Genomic DNA, 15,184 nt, shown 5'->3' on the forward strand with positions numbered 1-15,184 from the left:
AATTTCCACTTGCCGAAGTAGCTTCCTCTTCACCTTTCCTTCCTGCTCTTTCTTCGATTTCACAGTGTTCCTTTTTTTTTTTTGCTGGTACTGTAGGATTACCACACCTCCTCCTCCTCCTTCCTCACTACTACTCCCTCCTCTTTGTGATTCACTCGCAGCTTTGTCTGATGTTCTGTAGAAATGTACGCCTTCAGGCTGTGTGCCAGCAGAATGACCCTTCCAGTAAAAAATCCTTGACGAGTAAGATTGAGGGCAGCACCACATCAGATCAAACGTTCCCCAGTGAGTCCTGAGTCAAAGCATCAGTGGAGATTCAGCTCAAAGACACTGTCACAAGATCTGAGTCAGATGTTTGTCACATAGCTGAGTCACAACAGGGAGCCAGGCATTGTCAAGCCGAGGAAAAGTACAGGTGCTGATGTCAGCCTTTTCCCCTGAATGACTCATCTATAAGGACCTGGACAACAGTTAGCTCATTAAAAAGCCATCACGGGAAACCATGTGTTTGACCAGTTTCCTCCTATAATTGTGTCAGTGTGTGGATCTCGGAAAGGTCACATTATTCCTGATGCTGTTTAATGTGTAAGTGGGTGGTTGGTGGTCACTGCTTATAAGATTTCTCCTTGTGCCTTCACATGTGACTATCCGTTAGTTGGTGTATATTTTTCAAATCTTAGGCTTTGTATTTTTTTTATCTCAATTATTATCTCAAACTAGCTAGGTATTATCATTTTCTGAAAGACAGAGTGCATTGTTGTAGGACTATTTTCAGCTGTGGATTTATACACAACAAGTTGATTTGAGTGTTTTCTGAAGCAAGTGCAACAGTGGGAGTTTTCTGTTTTAAATAGTTGTTGAACAGTGGAGGCCTATGGTAACTAGGACTAAACTGCTGTATATCAGGCTAGTAACATACGGACAATACTTTTTTAGTATGTTATTCGTTAGTTGTCTTGAATTGGCATTTGTTGGCAATAGTTAAAGTAAGGAGCATCACCTCACCTACCTTTTTAATGTGGACTTAATCTGTCAAAATGGTTTAATACATATTTACTTTGATTTCATTTGTGGTTTAGACATAATCAAAACAGTCAGGTGATGCAACCTTTAGGTGGTAATATGGTTCATATCTGTCTACCAGGTTATGTAGCTTAGAAACAGCAGAAGAACATACAGGTATGTCTTTGTGAAGCAATGCCTTCTGACGGTCTTCTGTTTGTTATGCTGCAATTTAAAATGTTCTAACAGCTCTCTTCTGACATTCAAACCTTAAACATTCTTTGAACTTCAACAAAGTAATTCACTTCTCATGACTTATGATCACTTCTGGGTATCAATCTCTCTTGATTACTTTATTTGATTGTCTTTGTTTTAAAGGTGGTTAGCTCAAAAGATCAAGCTCAAGCTTAATTTGTGTGATCACATCAACCAATCAAAATGCACTCTTCAAATCACATTTCCTCCTCCCTGCTCCCCTTTCAACCTTAAAGCTTGAAGGCTTCAGTGGATGTCTTCTCGTTTCCTATTCCCGCCACTGTACTTTCCCACCGTGGCCCACAATCACAATCCTCCTCCCTTTCTGTCACTCCTCACCTCCTTTAAAAGATAAATTCCCACCTTTGTCCAATCAGTGTTTCCTCACTGGACCTGCACCTCTGCCCAAGCGCTCCCTTGCACCTTTACTTCCAAAGAAAGCACAAACCTACTGTGAACTAAAGACCATCTTCCCCTGTTGTCTACCACCAGCAGGGTTCCCAGACCAGAAGAACAAGAGCTCAGACAGTCTCAGGTGGTGAGGAGTCAATGGTAATATCACAGTTTATAAACGGTTTAAATCCCAACAGTCACACACCCTTTAATTCACAGAAACCACAGAGGACAGCTCAGAGTGTCCCCTGACTAGTTCTGTGAATCCCTTTTTGTTAAAACCTACATTTGGGTAGAAAGCCACATGACGACTTCCACTCATTCATACCTATTATCATTTATAGAGCTTTGTTATCCAGGAAGGCGGCATACGCGCGCTTTTATCAGATATGACACATTTACTCGAGTCATAGGGCCTTAAAATAATAAAGCAGCCTACAGGTTTTGTTGTTATTGCCGTTTTATTGTTTTTATTATTTTGGGGGAAGGGGCGTGTCTTTATTTGATAGCAAAGCTGAAGATGACAGAAAATGTGGGGGATGACATGCACCAAATGATAAGTTCCAGCATGGGACCAGTGCGTTGAGGACTGTAGCTTCTGTACACGGGGCGCCTGCTCTACCAGCTGAGCCAAGCCAGCAAACATCATTTCTTAAACGGAAGAAGATGCTTTTGTTAGCAATTCTTTAAAAAATGAAAAATACTCTTCTTTTGCTTGTTTTGTAAAACAATCAGCTGATAAATCCAAGCAAATCCTTCTTTATGCAGTTCTGTAATCGGTAATCAGTGATGAAGAACTGAAGTGCTTATATAGATCAGCGGGTGTGGAAACATATTAAAGCATATCTACACATTGTCTGTTGATTTTGAAGCTTGCCTCAGTGTCAGGTTATGCCATTGATAAAAAGTCAAAAAGCAAAATCTGTCCAATAGGATTTTTTATTTTTTTATTTTTGCTCTTGATCCTGATCCCAGTCCTTTGATATTGGATGTCTGACCTGATAGCTGCATTTACGTAAATGTTGTTAAATTAACACTTTGATATAATAGCTGTTAATGACTTAATATTTCAGACTGAAGTTTCACAAACTATTTGAAATCTTAGGACCCTGGTTAATAAATCCACACGATTTAAATGAATGCTAAACAGAATAAATGCAACAAACTTAAACTGACATAATGCAGTCAGTGAGAGGGAAGATTTATCACACAGTGGGATTTGTGGAAAACTTGAGTCCACCATTTGGAAGACTCAAGTTGAGGATCTTACCTCGTCCATGATTTTTGACTGAAGACAGACACTGGCTTTAGGAACACTTCAACCTGAAAATGTGCTAAACTCATATTCTCTGATTTCAACTTACTTCACAGAATATACATGAACTTGTTACTCCTAAAAATGACCAGATACCCTAACACTCACTTTCTTATTTCAAGGAGTAAACAAATTGTAATGCTGTTTTAAAGTGACACGCAAATGTTTGGGACACAACTTATTGTTAATATTTATTAGACTGAGAACTGAGAACCTACGCAGACTTCATGTTTATTAGATTCAGACAGAAAATCTGCATATGTTGGGGACCTCATTCTGTAAAGTCAGGGTCAGTAAAGTGTGCCTTATTGATTTGAACTTGTACACACTGAAATGTTCAGAAAAGTAAAGCCAGCTTTATTTTCTACAGTTATGACCTATCCACAAGGTTAATGTTTGCTTGATTGACTATTTTTTAGTAATCTTTATTCATCAAATGGTTAATATTTCACTCAACACACTCACTCATTGTCAGCAATGATCTACTACTTTCCTCCATGTGGTGTTTATTTACATTCAGCTCTTGAGTCTTGTGCTTTGTTTCTGTTTGTTAACCTCATACACAGTCACCTACTGTCCCAGTAGAGTTTTCATATCTTGCTCTTTAACTGTTTCATTAACTTTTTATCTAGCCAAAATGGGAATGATTTTTAGCTTTGATGTTTTTAGTCTTAAATGATTAGAAAGGTGTGGAAAATGGCAATAACTCTGAACTTGACCTTAATGAAAACATCCCTTTGTATCCACTTCCGAGGACACTCATATGTTCCCTGAATCGTTTCCCATCGCAGGTTGATCAAAAGAAATAATAGATTCCCTCCACGTGTCTCTACTCATGGCAGCCTGTACTGATTAGTTGTCTTTGCTTTGCTCTCTCTCTACAACTCGGCCAGTCTCCCTCGGGCACCCCTTACTCCTTGACCACCCCCGGCCTGCCTCCTGGATGGGAAGAGAGGAAGGACGGCAAGGGAAGAACTTATTTCGTCAACCATAACAGCCGCACCACTACCTGGACTAGGCCGATTGTGCAGGTACAGCAGGTCCGAAGGCTGGCCCGGACTCTATGCATGGGACTGGACCTTTACTTCAGCCTGTGTGTCGGGCCTCCTCCTCTTTTCCTTCTGTGTTTTTCCCTTTGTGTAGCCCTTAAAGAATGACGGAAAGAGACGCAGCATTGCAACCTTAAAGTCTCTCCTTCTGCCTTTCTCTGTCTGGTTTTCCAGCCCTTTCCAACTTCGTGGTTCTCCTCTTGTCTAGCATTCTGTTTGAAACTCTGGATGGAGTGTGACTCTGTTTTGGTCACACCTTTCTAAACCCTGGCATTGAAGTGCAACCACCAATATTTCCCTCCCTTTCTCCCATTTCGACCCTGTTTTTCCACTTGTCTTCCCCTGTCTTACTGTCTGACGCAGCTTCATATAGTCTGAGCTCAGGAAGAGACGGCAACATGGGAATGTGTGTATGTTTATAACTCAAGTCTCTCCTCCTTTGATATCGAACCCTTTCATTTCTGCTTTTATCTGAGCACTCTGTTCGTCTTTGGTCCTTCATCACAGTTTTTCTTATTCTGTGCTTCTCATCTGTTTTTGTTATTTCTCAGAAGAGGAGGACACTGCCAAGTGTGTTACATAATAGTTTCATGGTATTCCTTCAGTCTGTGGAAACATAGCTGTGGCTCATTGTTAATGTGTGTTTTTCCTAGTATGAGTAGGGCCCTATGAGATCCTTTTTTTAAACTTTAAACCTATCTTGTTTTTTCTCCTTCATTTTGCCTTGATCTGCTGTTTTAAGATTAAACTTCACTTGGTGTGTATGACGGTTTTAGACACTATATTTCAGCTGCAGCTCTGACTGTAGCAGACAGAGCCAATAAGCATTTATAAGAAACATAATTCAAAGCGTTCTTACATCTTAAAAAAAACTCATTTCAGGCTCTGTTGAAGGATGATATCAGTAAAGTACTATCAGTTACTTTCATTGATATAAAAGTCATACAGGAAAGTCAAAGTGTTTGTCAGTGTCTCTCCCTCCTCCCCTCTCGATCAGCTCTCAGAGCACCATCATAAAGAGATCTGATTGGTCAGTGGGCGGGGATTTCAACACGTTGATCTCTTATTCCGAACATAACCTGCTCTAGAGCTTATTTAGTGATCAACGTATGGTATCATGGAGATCTCTCCTGGTAAGAGGTAAACCACCTTCATGGTCTTGATAATGGACACAGAGAAGAGCCGGGCATCAACAAATAGATCATGTCTGTTTCTTTTGCTGAGGTTGAAAATGTTACAGAAACGCATCCACACTCCACTAATTCCATTTCAGTAATGATGCTGCATTTTCTGCATCAGGGAAATCATAGGGCCCTACAGCAACCACTTGGGTTAAGATTGATAATAACACTAACTGTTCTTCTTCTACTACCTTTTGTTACTTATCCCTAGGTCCCTGTTTAAAGAACTAGTTTTCATGAAAGAAAAGCTTGTATCCAGACCTCTCTGATAGCAAACAAGCCTCTCTTACAACAGCAGCCATGATAAACTTTTCTAGCAAAAAGCTTCAGCTGACTTATCTCGACCCCACTTAACCTGAAAAGTTCTATTGTCACCGACAGCTGACTGAAGATGGAGCCAGCACCTCAGCAGCAGCAGCAGCATCATCATCGTCAGGAGGAGCCTCGGCCCTGACACCTGCATCCACCCCCTCCACCTCCTCCAATGCCTCCACCAACCACCTCCATGAGCCCCAAGTCCGACGACCTCGTAGCCTCAGCTCCCCTACCGTCACCCTTTCCACCCCCTTGGAGGTGAGAATTAGACACCTTTAAGATCCCGCTTCACGACTCCCATGCATCCTTTTTCCTCCTCTTTCCCTTCCCAAGGGCTACTTTATTTTTCTCTCCTTTTTGTTATGCAATCCTTCAGTGTATCAACTCCTTTCCCCAGAAGACCTCATCACTACCCCCACCCACCCATCCACATCTGCCATTTTTTCTTTTTTAAGATAACACTCCTCTAATGCCATCTCTCATTCTTTCAGGTTACATCTTGTCATCATGCTGCCTTTCTCTTTTTTCATCCTCACAAACCATCCAGAGATATTAATCTCATCATTGGCCAATCTTTTCCTCTAATTTTTCTTTTTGTCAAAGACGACTTTCTTGTTTCACACTGCTCCTGTTTTTGATATTCACCTGTCAGTTAGTCACATGAAATAATCAGCTTTCATTGCACTTGACATTGAATTTTGTTGGGTTCACTATGCAGTCTTGGCACAGTTACCATTTAATTCTGCAACAACAAATGTTTTTCTTTGTTTAAGCTAACTGTCTGGAAATCAATGACATTGACGTTAGTTATGAAGCACCCTTAAAACTAGAGGCTATTTCTAAAACACAAGACAAATAAAACAATGTTGTTTAAATTATGGGAGGCATTCAAGATTAATTTAAAGCATGGCATCCTTTAGAAAACCTTTTTGTGCTCTTAAACATTTAAAAGTTGTTTTCAATCTCTGCAGCCTTAATTAGGTGTAGTTTCCTTTTTTTCTTTGTTTCTAGACTTCTCTTTTGAATGCACTGAAAGACAGTCAACCGATTAGAATTTAAAATCAGACAGTAAACATTGCAGTGGTAGTGTGTGAACTTTCAGGAAAATACAGGAAGATATCAAAGTTGTGTTCACACCAATTTTCATGGAGAATTAAGCGAGCACTCAGGGCTCAGTCACACACTTTGTACTGTAAACTATGTACTGTAAGTCCTGTACCTGCAGCCGCTGTAAAATCCTCTCCTACAGAAATCTCAATGAAAGTCGGGCTTTTACTTTGAAGCAGCAGCTGTGCATTTGAAGTATTTGACTCAGCCCACTTAGTGTACAGATTAAATATTAAGACATAGTAATTCCTAATCCCTCTGCGGTATGTTAGCATTCCTGTCTTCTACTCTGTGGGCCTTCAAGAGGACAGTTACTTACTTATTTGTGAGGGGGTTTAATAATCAGACAGCGCAGGTGGTTAATGTGTTACTCAAACGACTTCACAGTTAGTACAATAAGTGCTAATCTGGAGTTACTGACTGAAATAGGAGAGGTTTATTTGTTAAAGGTGACATTTTGCAGTTTACTATAGAAAAATAATTCTATCAAGTGGTATTAAAGGGTTTTGAGTTTGAATTAAACTATCTATCAGGCTTTTTGCTCCCTTCCTAACTTTGTTGGAAATGTTGTGTTGCTGTTTTGTGAGTGAGCATGTTCTTCCAATTGCAGTTTAAAGGTGCTAATGTATTAAGAAAACCTTCGATAAAGTTCTTTATTGTCCTTGTACCTTTAACCTTTATGCACGATACATTCGGAATAAGAGCAAAATCAGATGTGGGTCTCTGAAGACACAACATACATTGGGGGGGGGGGAGTCGCCGTGGATAGACTGAGAAGTATGTTTGACTGACTTGTGGATTTAGACCGCTGGGAAGTTTTTCATCACTTTCGTTTTCATTTTGGAGGACAGTGCCTTTTGGGGGCCTCAAGGCCGCACTGGGGACACACCTTCTGTCGTCAAACAAACTTTTAAGTACAGATTTTAAGATTACCAAGTGTAGCTTGAATACATCATTCAAACTTGGCTAATTGAGATCAACACAGTGTATCTTGTAAAGCACAGTCTCTTTTTGACCTCCTGCTCCATCAAAAAGCTATTGTGAAGATCCTGTGCTCTTATCAAGGGAACAGACCTGATGGAGTTTTAATTAAGGCGTGTGTTTCTGAGTGTGTGTGCTAACGTTAACAAGGCATTTTCAAAGTCAAAGAAAGTGAAACACTCGCTGCAGAATGTTGTAATTACAACTTCTAGAGGAGGTGGGAGGTCTGTGGATTAATTAACAGTCTTTTCTCTTGTTCAGAATCAGATCAGTCAGAGTGATAATTACTGCTACAAGAATAGTGTGATGCAGGGACACTTATTAGCCGGAGCAAATTCAGTCGGTTTAATGTTGCATTAGAAGCTTTTAAATGCCAGAAATTATAGGTTTCTTGTAAACATATAATTTCAGAAATATTGGTATTATGTTGTCATTCATTGTCCCTTTTTATGCCTACCATCTATTATCTGACATAGAAAAACAACAAAAGATGTTCTGCAGTTTTTCATTATCCAGTCAAAAACTACTTACGTTTTTGATCGATAAGGAGGCCCCAGTCCCAATATCCAGGGTATCAATGAAAAATGAATGATAAAATACATTTTATCATGTTTAATATGTGTCTCTCGTCCGTCTGCAAACCCCCCAATTATGAAAAAAGTCCATCCTGTACGTCTTTTGCCTGCTCCACTTTTCAGTAAATGTGTGCTCAAACAGGCCGTTTGGAGATTTTCCCTTTATCACAAAGGGCAGTAACCCCTCCCCCAGGTGGGTGACACTCCCACAGCTAGGTGTTTGTTCTGCCCGCTGAGTCTGACTTCTTACAGTAAACAATAGGGCATGCAGTAAGAAAGCCCGAGCCACTTCCCCTTTCAGGGCCGTGGTCAGACACAGCTCATTTACATTTAAAGGTACAGACACAGAAACAGTCTGTTCTGAGCAGGGCTGAAATAGCGAGGGTTTATAGGCATGATCAAATACAGGATCAGAGTGTTTTTAGAACAAGAAACTTCACAGACATGTTTTGGGGAGCTCTGAGACTTATTTAAACTTATATAACATGTGACATTTAAAAAAAAAAAAAAAAAAACTCCCATGGCTACCAGTTAAAAGAAATGTATTTAAACGTTTTTTTCAGCCTCCATTTTAAGACGTTGGCTTAACATCTACGTGAAAAATCATCACACATCACGCACAAGTTCAAGACGCATCTCATGTTTAAAGTGGCTACAATGATTGAATAAGTGAGCAGTGCATCACAGTAACCAATAAAACAATACACACAGGAGTAGACCTTTTTCCAGACTGATGACTGCCTGCATTCAAGTCACTCTCCATCGTCAGCCACTAACACTTCTATTAAGCTTTTAACCTGTCGGGTATGTAATAACTACTTCAGCACCTAGGGGTCTTTCTCTCGAGGTAGTCATAGCTACGAAGCTGAAGTATGGCGTTTCCTATATCTTTGCTGATCTAATCAGGTTTTCTAACAGAGTACTTAAAAAAAACTGCTTTCCATTCTTGTTATTTGGTTTCAAAGGATCAGTGATGATTTTATTCCATGCTGCCAGTAATCAATATTCAGTTACTGATTTAATCCTCTTCTTTGAATCTAATGGGAGTGATAACGTTACACTTTATTATTATTCATTTGTTTGAATATATGATTCCAGGGAGCCAACAACATCCAGGTGCGGAGGGCTGTAAAGGACACGGTGTCCAACCCGCAGTCCCCACAGCCATCCCCTTACAGCTCCCCCAAGTCCCAGCATAAGACCCAGCAGAGCTTCCTGCCCCCGGGCTGGGAGATGAGGATAGCCCCCAACGGAAGACCTTTCTTCATCGACCACAACAGCAGAAACACAACCTGGGTGAGCTGACACACACTCTTGGATGTTGTGTACTTTTGGCTAAAAGAGTTTTTTTTTTTTTTAAACAAATGAAGAGCTTAATAGTACAGTTTCCTTGTTAAAGTCCAGGAAATAACTCTTATTATTTCCCCCCAATAATTATGAATGATAATAGATTTAAATTACAATCAATAGCTTGCACAATCCTCATGCAATGCAGGTCAGCACAAGGACCGCAGACAAGTAAGAATAGCTGCTTTTATGAGGAGGTATAGAATTTCCAATATTACATAAATAATAAATGATTATTAGCTGGAGTTTAGATTTCGAGGAATTTCCTTTCAAAATCTGAAGCTTTTTAGAAAAGTCAATATGAACAACTCAACTATAGGATCTCCTTTATAGTATCTTCCCTCTCTTTTCTCATGATAATAATATTATTAACAGATAATTAGGTTTTATGTGGATAAGGGTTATAAGGTAGTATTTGAAACCCAGAGCTACAGTAGGCTGTGTTTATGCTACTAGCTCCAGCTAGTCTCAACGCCAATACTTCCTTCCCTACTACATTGCCTCTAACACCCCCCCAAACCAAATCATGAAAACAAGCGTTGTGTCATTACGATTCCAGTAAAAGAATCCAACAATATTGATACCTCTTGTATCTTCTATCAAGTCCTAGGCCCCCATAATGAGATATTATTTTATTTTTGATCACATAAACATGCAGGTAAACTAATGCACACTAGTAAATGATGTAGACGGTGTCCTCTCTCTTTCCCCAGCAGCAGCTGTAAGTTAAAAATATGTCTTAGCTTCGGCTCTTTTTGATACTATCGTTCATTCAATTAAAAAGACTTTTATTAATATTGATCTAAAATGTTGGCAACGATAGTGTAGGAAGATGGCCAGTGAGAGTCTGTAATGAAGTAATACTTTAGCAAAACAACATCCAGGAATCTTTTTCGGACTTCAGTATAAAATATATTTTAAAAAGTGCTGTAAGAAACTGATGAGAAAGTGTCTTCTTTTTTTTTTCCCTACTTAATAATGATTATGTTTCAGTTAGATGCAGAGCAGTAAACTCACAGCACCAATGACCTTCGAGGATGATTTAGTGACATCTGGTGGTGTGAATACAAATGAACAGATATTATTTAGATCTGTTTTACATGATTTTCCCGTACCTGTTTTGGAATAATTCATATGTATTCCTCTTTCTCTTCTCCAATGTTTTTACAACCAGGAGGATCCCAGGTTGAAATATCCCGTTCATTTGAGGAATAAGAACTCGATGGAACCTGGGGAGCTCGGTCCTCTTCCTGTAAGTACGCTCACAATAAGACCTACTGCATATTTAACCTTTGGCCCACAAAGCACAGTAACAATGACCTAATGGATTCCGATATTTGCTTCACTTTGTTTAACCATTCACTAATGTAAATGTGTCACATGTAGGTATTTCTTTACTGAGCAGTTGTTTTCCTCATATCTGTCTGCAGGCCAGCTTAAAGTTGTCAATGTTTTACGTTTGAACTTTGTGAATGAAGAAATATCATGTGATCACTTTAAAAGGACCGTAATGTACATTTAATTTGTAGTCCTGTTAAAAAAGAGGGAGAACCACGGATGAGAAATTGGGGTGGTGGAAAAGAACCTCCCAGCTAGTGGGCCAAATGTTACTCTATTCAGCTGTTAATAACCAAAGCTTCATGGGTTTGTACATCTCACAGGCTTGTGTGGTGTGTGCATGTGTGTATGTTCTCTCTCTCTCTCTCTCTCTCTCTCTCTCTCCCTCTCTCTCTCTCTCTCCCTCTTCTCTTTCTCTTCTCTCTCCGTTCTGATGGATCTAATGTATGCTACTTCTTCTACACCTGGCCATGTCTGTTTGGCAGAACCTACCAGAGGAGGTTGGTTGGTGCCTCCCTCCCTCTGCCTGCCTTGCCTACCTGTCTGGTCCAGTCCAGTCTGGTCAAATGCCTGCAAGACAGCCTTGCGCTTACTTTTTTTTTGTTTTGACTTTTGTTTTGTTTTATTTTTCCTCTCTCTGTCTTTCTATCTGTTCTCTTTCTCATGACCGGCATGGATGGACTTGTACCCTCCCCTTTCCTTTTTTTTTTTTTTTTTTTTTTAAATCAGTATTTTTACACCACTTCCTCTCTCTGTGCGCCCTCCCTGCACCACCACCGCCACCCCTTCTTTAAAATTTCGAGCTGCCAAGCTTTGTCCTTGGATCCTCCGGACTGCTCCATGTCTGTGTACCTGTTGACAGTGTTAAAGGCGAGGTTAAACACCATTTGGGAAAGTGGAACGAGGCCATTTTTTCAGCTTGAGGAGAGAATGAGTGGAGTGGAAGGTTAAATAAGGGATCGAGGGAGGGATGACAGAGATGCAAAGGAAACAAAAGCAGTTCTATGTGTATGTTAGAGGAAGGAGCTGGCTGTTTTGCTGCATGTCTTGTCAGAGTTTCAATCCGGTCTCTCCACTCGTGCAGTAGCAGCATATCTAACCACACATATTCTTCAGTTACACATTGTTTGACAGATTGTCAGAGTCGCTACCTTCCCCCACGCCTGAACTCTCAATATTCCGTTACTTTTTGTCATTGCCTGACTGCTGGTGCCGTACGAGTGTGTGTGATTGGCCTGTGACACCGTACCAAGTGCTCACCGTGTCAGTGGTGGTGTACTGGTTTGAACTGGTATTGGTGATTAACCTCTTTTAATGTTGTGGTTGTATCCCTGCCTTGCTGACATCTCAGACGTGACTCAAATAGGAGAGAAAAATCCTCTTGGTTCCTTTGTGGTGTTTGATTGAGTTTGCCTCGCTCGCTGTGCTGGGCTGTCAGGGTTTGGACCATTTTTGGTCCGTCAAGTTCAATCAAACATAAATCTCAAAAGGAAAAATAAAGGGGATGGATTTAAATTACTATTTGAGCATGTCGTCTTTGATATATGTCCAATGGTGACTGTGTGCATTTTTCTCACCTTTTGTTTTCTTGCTCCTTTTTTTTAGCCTGGATGGGAAGAAAGAATTCACTCAGACGGACGCACCTTCTACATTGACCACAGTAAGACAGTTCTATCCTACAATTTTTTTGGTTTCTTGCATATCTGAAGTATCCATTACAACACATACTCAGTCAGCAGACAGTTCAGAGTGGACTCCCACATGCTGTCGTATAGTGCAAGATTGAAGCTGTAAACCTTTCTTTAAAAGTGCACTGTGCAGTTTCAGGGTACAGCTAAAGTACTGATGAGGCAGAGCAACTTCAGCAAAATACTGGGTGGCTCATACCTGAAGGCCAACTAGCCGCTCTGTAGAAAGTAAACGAGTGGGGAGGATGTGAACTAAGGGAGCCCAAGGAGAGCGGCAGAGCAAGTTTAAGAGAAAATCTCGATTTTCCACTAACTGGATTTATTGATTAAATAATAATTAATATATTGCCCTTTATTTTTTTAATGCTGTTGCTTTTCATACAGTTGGAGAAAGTCTGAAAGCAGGGGTTCTTCTTTGCCTCCCATGCTTGCATGCTAGTCTTCTGGCTCATTCACATACATACAGCTGTTGTAATGCTGTTTGGCTTAATTTAGTAAACATTAGGTCTATCAAATGTCTGAAAATGCCCCTTATATTTTAAAGAGCCAAAGTTAACCCTTTCTGATCACTCATTAATTCCAACTTGACCAAAAGTTACTGAGTTTACTTTCATCGGAAATCCCAAAAAAGCAGCAAATGTGTTATTTTCAAAATGTGAGCAGCAAATGTTTCATATTCTTCATAAATAAAAGATAAGATTGTGCTTTTTGATCCTGTTCTTGCACTAAGAGTATGTGTTGTTTGTTTTAACCCAGATACAAAGAACACGCAGTGGGAGGACCCTCGTCTGCAGAGTCCAGCTATCACAGGACCCGTGAGTAATGACTTCACTACTCAAGAGAGTCTAAGTGTTACTACGTGGAAACTACAAGTCCCTCTTTTAACACTCTGGTTTTGCCTGCTACGTACACTCATTAGTGTCAGTGTCTGTATGACAAAGATAAATCACTTTGTCACTGAGGTTGTCACTTAACATGCCGGCACCTTCATGTTATTATACGCACCACTTCAGATATTGTAGTGCCTCTCCCCTGGTTTCACCGCATGAAGCTTTTGATGTTTTAAACAAGAACTATCGCTATATTTAACTTTATTTTGAAAATCCTTCCATTAAAAGCCACATGCTTTTAAAGACTTTGATGCCCTTTTTTGAACCGCTTCTTTGTGTTGTTGTCTGTATAGGCCGTCCCTTACTCCAGAGAGTTCAAGCAGAAATATGACTACTTCAGGAAGAAATTGAAGAAACCGGTAAGAAGTGATCTTTTGCTTTACAACACCAGGCGACAGCTAAATATGGTGAAAACTCACAGCTTCTCTTTGCACAAGAAGGTGGTCTGATTACCTTCTTTTCTGATTATGCCTGATTGCAAACTTAATTAACTTTCTTCACACTGCGTGACTGAGTTTGACATTTTGTTTTGCATGTTGAATATTCAATGCAATCATTTCACACCAAGAGGAGGTGTTTTCTACTGCTTTGGTCTTCAGTTGTTTTCTAATACTGGAATCTGATCTTGTGTTAATATACTAAGAATTTGACCTTTTTCGTGGCTTTCTTTGGCTTTCCAGTATTGCAAAAAGCTATTACCATTATTTTTTTCTATATTAATCAATGTCTTTATACAATCTGAAAAAAATCAGGGTTTATCTTGGGCTCTTGTTTGCACAGGAGGGGATGTTAGCTGAGCTGCCACAAATATTGGTAACTCCGTTTTAGGTTAGGATTCCTTTATTTTTCATCAGTCTTGAGGTTTCTTATTAGAGCTCAACCCTCCACAGCGGTCTCCTCTTCTCCAAATCGATCTTTAGATTAGATTAGATTTTATTGATCCCCAGTGGGGAAATTCGGGTGTCGCACCAGCAAGACAGAGAATAATAAAAATTCACAGAACAGGTACTGAAATGATGATCAAAACCAGTAAAAAGAATAAAGCTGTTTCATGCTAAAAAAAAGATCTGTATTTCTCCAACACTCTTTGGTGCTGCTTCTGGGACCGCATGTCAAGCTGTTGCTAACTCTCTGTAGTTCAGCTGGTTTCTCTCAACGTGTAGATGTCAGATTACTAAAAGTCTTAAATGATCAAGCTGAAAATGAGCAGGTCAAGAAACATTTTAAAAGTTTTCTGTTGCAATTGTTCTATCATCATTATTATCAACATAAATGTAATCAAGACCCTCTTTTGAGATCATTCTGTTACCCTGCCCTACTTTCTACCAGGTCACATGTGTCCTCCTTACATTTGCAAATGAAAATGTGATTATATGTTGCCTTTACTGTTTTCATATTTGTACACGAGATAATTCTTATCAACTCTTCCAGGCTGACATTCCCAACCGCTTCGAGATGAAGTTACACAGAAACAACATCTTTGAAGAATCGTACCGTCGAATCATGTCCCTTAAAAGGCCGGATGTTCTGAAGGCTCGGCTGTGGATCGAGTTTGAGTCAGAGAAAGGTCTGGACTACGGCGGTGTGGCCAGAGAGTGGTTCTTCCTCTTATCCAAGGAGATGTTCAACCCTTACTACGGCCTGTTTGAATACTCTGCCACGTGAGTCTCTGCTGGTCTGTGTCAACATAGCTGTGTAAAAAAAATGATATAACACAGAGTCTCCCAAAGGTGGTGCAGTGAAGGAAC

At 40.0% G+C, this 15,184-nt stretch overlaps 1 protein-coding gene across 18 annotated transcripts in view; it reads left to right on the plus strand.

Moving 5' to 3' along the window:
- nedd4l (NEDD4 like E3 ubiquitin protein ligase) overlaps positions 1-15,184 on the plus strand; it is a 50,180-nt gene that overhangs the window by 28,514 nt on the left and 6,482 nt on the right. For 6 of the 18 annotated variants that reach the window (XM_065965257.1, XM_065965259.1, XM_065965258.1 and 3 more), the window contains 10 exons: positions 1,750-1,809; positions 3,859-3,996; positions 5,577-5,768; positions 9,272-9,469; positions 10,695-10,772; positions 11,344-11,358; positions 12,464-12,518; positions 13,303-13,361; positions 13,730-13,795; positions 14,868-15,097. In XM_065965257.1, coding sequence (XP_065821329.1) covers positions 1,750-1,809; positions 3,859-3,996; positions 5,577-5,768; positions 9,272-9,469; positions 10,695-10,772; positions 11,344-11,358; positions 12,464-12,518; positions 13,303-13,361; positions 13,730-13,795; positions 14,868-15,097 — 1,091 coding nt within the window. The remainder of the gene's footprint in view (positions 1-1,749; positions 1,810-3,858; positions 3,997-5,576; positions 5,769-9,271; positions 9,470-10,694; positions 10,773-11,343; positions 11,359-12,463; positions 12,519-13,302; positions 13,362-13,729; positions 13,796-14,867; positions 15,098-15,184) is intronic. The other 12 variants (XM_065965261.1, XM_065965247.1, XM_065965251.1 and 9 more) reach the window with 7 other exon arrangements.

This window comes from Labrus bergylta, chromosome 17, assembly GCF_963930695.1.
Source record: "Labrus bergylta chromosome 17, fLabBer1.1, whole genome shotgun sequence".
NCBI lineage: Eukaryota > Metazoa > Chordata > Actinopteri > Labriformes > Labridae > Labrus > Labrus bergylta.